Genomic DNA, 2,491 nt, shown 5'->3' on the forward strand with positions numbered 1-2,491 from the left:
CACATCCCTGGGCACTATGGGACAATTTAGCATGGCCAATCCACCCTAACCTGCACATCCCTGGGCACTATGGGACAATTTAGTACGGCCAATCCACCCTGACCTGCACATCCCTGGGCACTATGGGACAATTTAGTACGGCCAATCCACCCTAACCTGCACATCTTTGGACTGTGGGAGGAAACCGGAGCACCCGGAGGAAACTGCATGCAGACACGGGGAGAATGTGCAAACTCGACAGAGACAGTCGCCCGAGTGTGGGATCGAACCCGGGTCCTTGGGAGGCAGCAGTGCTAACCACTGAGCCCAAGTGCCACCCCAAGATCCTTTCCTTTATTGGTTCCTACTGGACCTGTGTAAAACGCTGGCTCGGCTCCATCTGGAGTACTGTGTGCACTTCTGGTCACCACCTTATAGGGCTTAATGTGATTGCACGAGAGAGGGTACAGAGGAGATTTCCCAGGGTCTGAGTTATGGAGAAGGTTGGCTGTTCACCTTACAGCACTGCAGGTTGACAGGGAACCTAACAGAGGTGAAGATGCTGATGGAGGGGCATAGATAGCGTGGGTAGGAAGGCACCTCTTCCATTAGTACAGGAGTCAACAACCACTGAGCAGAAACGTATCCAAGATTACAATGGGATCAGCTGGGTCAATGGGCTGAGGAGTGGCAGATGGAGTTTAATTTAGATAAATGTGAGGTGCTGCATTTCAATCAAAGAAACAAGGGTTGGATTTATACAGTTAACAGTAGAGCTTTGTGTAGTGCTGTAGAACAGAGAGACCTATGGGTTCACATACATAATTCTTTGAAGTTTGTGTCACAGGTAGATGGGGGGGGGGGTTAAGAAGGCGTTTAGCACGTTTGCCTTCGAGTACAGGGAGCTGGGACGTCGTGCAGATGTTCTACAGGACGTTGGTGAGGAATCTTCAGGAATACAGTGTCCAGTTCTAGTTGCCCAGTTACAGGAAGGATATTATTAAGCTGGACAGGGTTCAGAAGAGATTTACCGGGATGTTACTGGGAATGAGGGTTTGGGTTATAAAGAGAGGCTGGGACGAGTGAGCTTTGAGAAGATTTGTAGCTCAGGTTGGGGTCCTGGATGTAGGTTTGCTCGCTGAGCTGGAAGGTGCGTTTTCAGACGTTTCGTCACCCTATTAGTTAACCATCAGTGAGCCTCTGGATGGAGCACTAGTGGCACGGCCCACTTTCTATGTATGTGTTTAGGTTTCCTTGGGTTGGTGATGTCATTTCCAGTGGTGATGCCATTTCCTGTTCCTTTTCTCAGAGGGTAGTAGATGGGATCAAATCAATGTGTTTGTTGATAGAGTTCCGGTTGGAGTGCCACACTTCTAGGAATTCTCATGCTTGTCTGTTTGGCTTGTCCTAGGATGGATGTGTTGTCCCAGTCAAAGCTGCAGCTGGTCTGTTAATGACCGACTTATGAATCCTTTTAGGGCAAGTGTGGGAAAGTGGGGAGTGGTGCGAGGGCTGATGGAGAGCTGTGATGCCTTCCAGAGATGAACAGCACTGACAGACAGTGACAGAGAGAGGGAGACACAGGTGGGGTAAACACACCCTCTGCCTGGAGGAGACAGCTCTTCTCAAATTAACAGAGGGAGTCACGGGAATCTTAAAAAAAAAAACATTTATTTTAAATAACAAATCCGGCGCCCCACTGTGACAAGTGTAGGTTGTGAATGGCAGGAAGAGCGAGGCCACTGTGCTCAGACACCAATATGGTGACAGAGGAAAGAGGGGTGGGTTACTCACTGCTCCGCCAGAGGAAGATTCCCCAAACAGTTCCAGCCCCAGAAACTTCCAGCATTCCGGACAGGAACCACCCGAGCTCCCTGACCACCTCCCCCGGGCCATCACCGGGCAGGGGGAGGAGATGGAAATGCAGTCGAAGCTGCACACACTAAAATACAAAAGCAAAGGCTCCTGACTGCCTGAAAACATTCAACGCCGATACGTTACGCACAGTCTGATCCGGAGACAGAGGGCAAACAGGGTGGCACAGAGACAGGCCGGGAGATCCCGGAACACCTACACCTCGTCCTCGTTCAGAAGCATGTTGGGAATCCCCTTCGAGATGGGAAATTCCCGGCCGGATTCCGGACACTTCAGCACTCCTTCCACCACCTCGACCTGTGGATCACAGCAGGGCACCGCTCAGTCTGGGTTCACGGGCTTTTACACCGCCCCCCCCAAGCATCTCATTGGTAACTGGGACAGAGGTGGGAACTGACCTCCCCTCCCTCGTTCCGAGACACGGATTTCAAAGGAGCAGCCAGTGACTCCCTGCTCAGAGAGACAGAACATTGTCACCCAGAGTCCCCCCCACCCCATGTGCAAGGAATCAGACAGGAGGAGGGCACAGCTACACTGCACCCCCCATATCAAACACTCCCAGGACAGGGACAGTACGGGGTTAGATACAGAGTAAAGCTCCCTCTACACTGTCCCCCCTTAAACCCTCCCCGGAAAG

The 2,491-nt window shown here is 51.7% G+C and overlaps 1 protein-coding gene across 1 annotated transcript in view; it reads right to left on the reverse strand.

Annotated features, from left to right (window-relative positions):
* Positions 1 to 1,629: 1,629 nt before the first annotated feature.
* The window catches only part of trmt112 (tRNA methyltransferase activator subunit 11-2), a 3,008-nt gene continuing 2,146 nt past the window's right edge, over positions 1,630 to 2,491 (reverse strand). Inside the window, exon 3 of the mRNA XM_043683040.1 lies at positions 1,630 to 2,151. Coding sequence (XP_043538975.1) covers positions 2,050 to 2,151 — 102 coding nt within the window. The 3' untranslated portion in view covers positions 1,630 to 2,049. The remainder of the gene's footprint in view (positions 2,152 to 2,491) is intronic.

The sequence above is a fragment of the Chiloscyllium plagiosum genome, chromosome 45 (assembly GCF_004010195.1).
Source record: "Chiloscyllium plagiosum isolate BGI_BamShark_2017 chromosome 45, ASM401019v2, whole genome shotgun sequence".
NCBI classification, from domain to species: Eukaryota; Metazoa; Chordata; class Chondrichthyes; order Orectolobiformes; family Hemiscylliidae; genus Chiloscyllium; species Chiloscyllium plagiosum.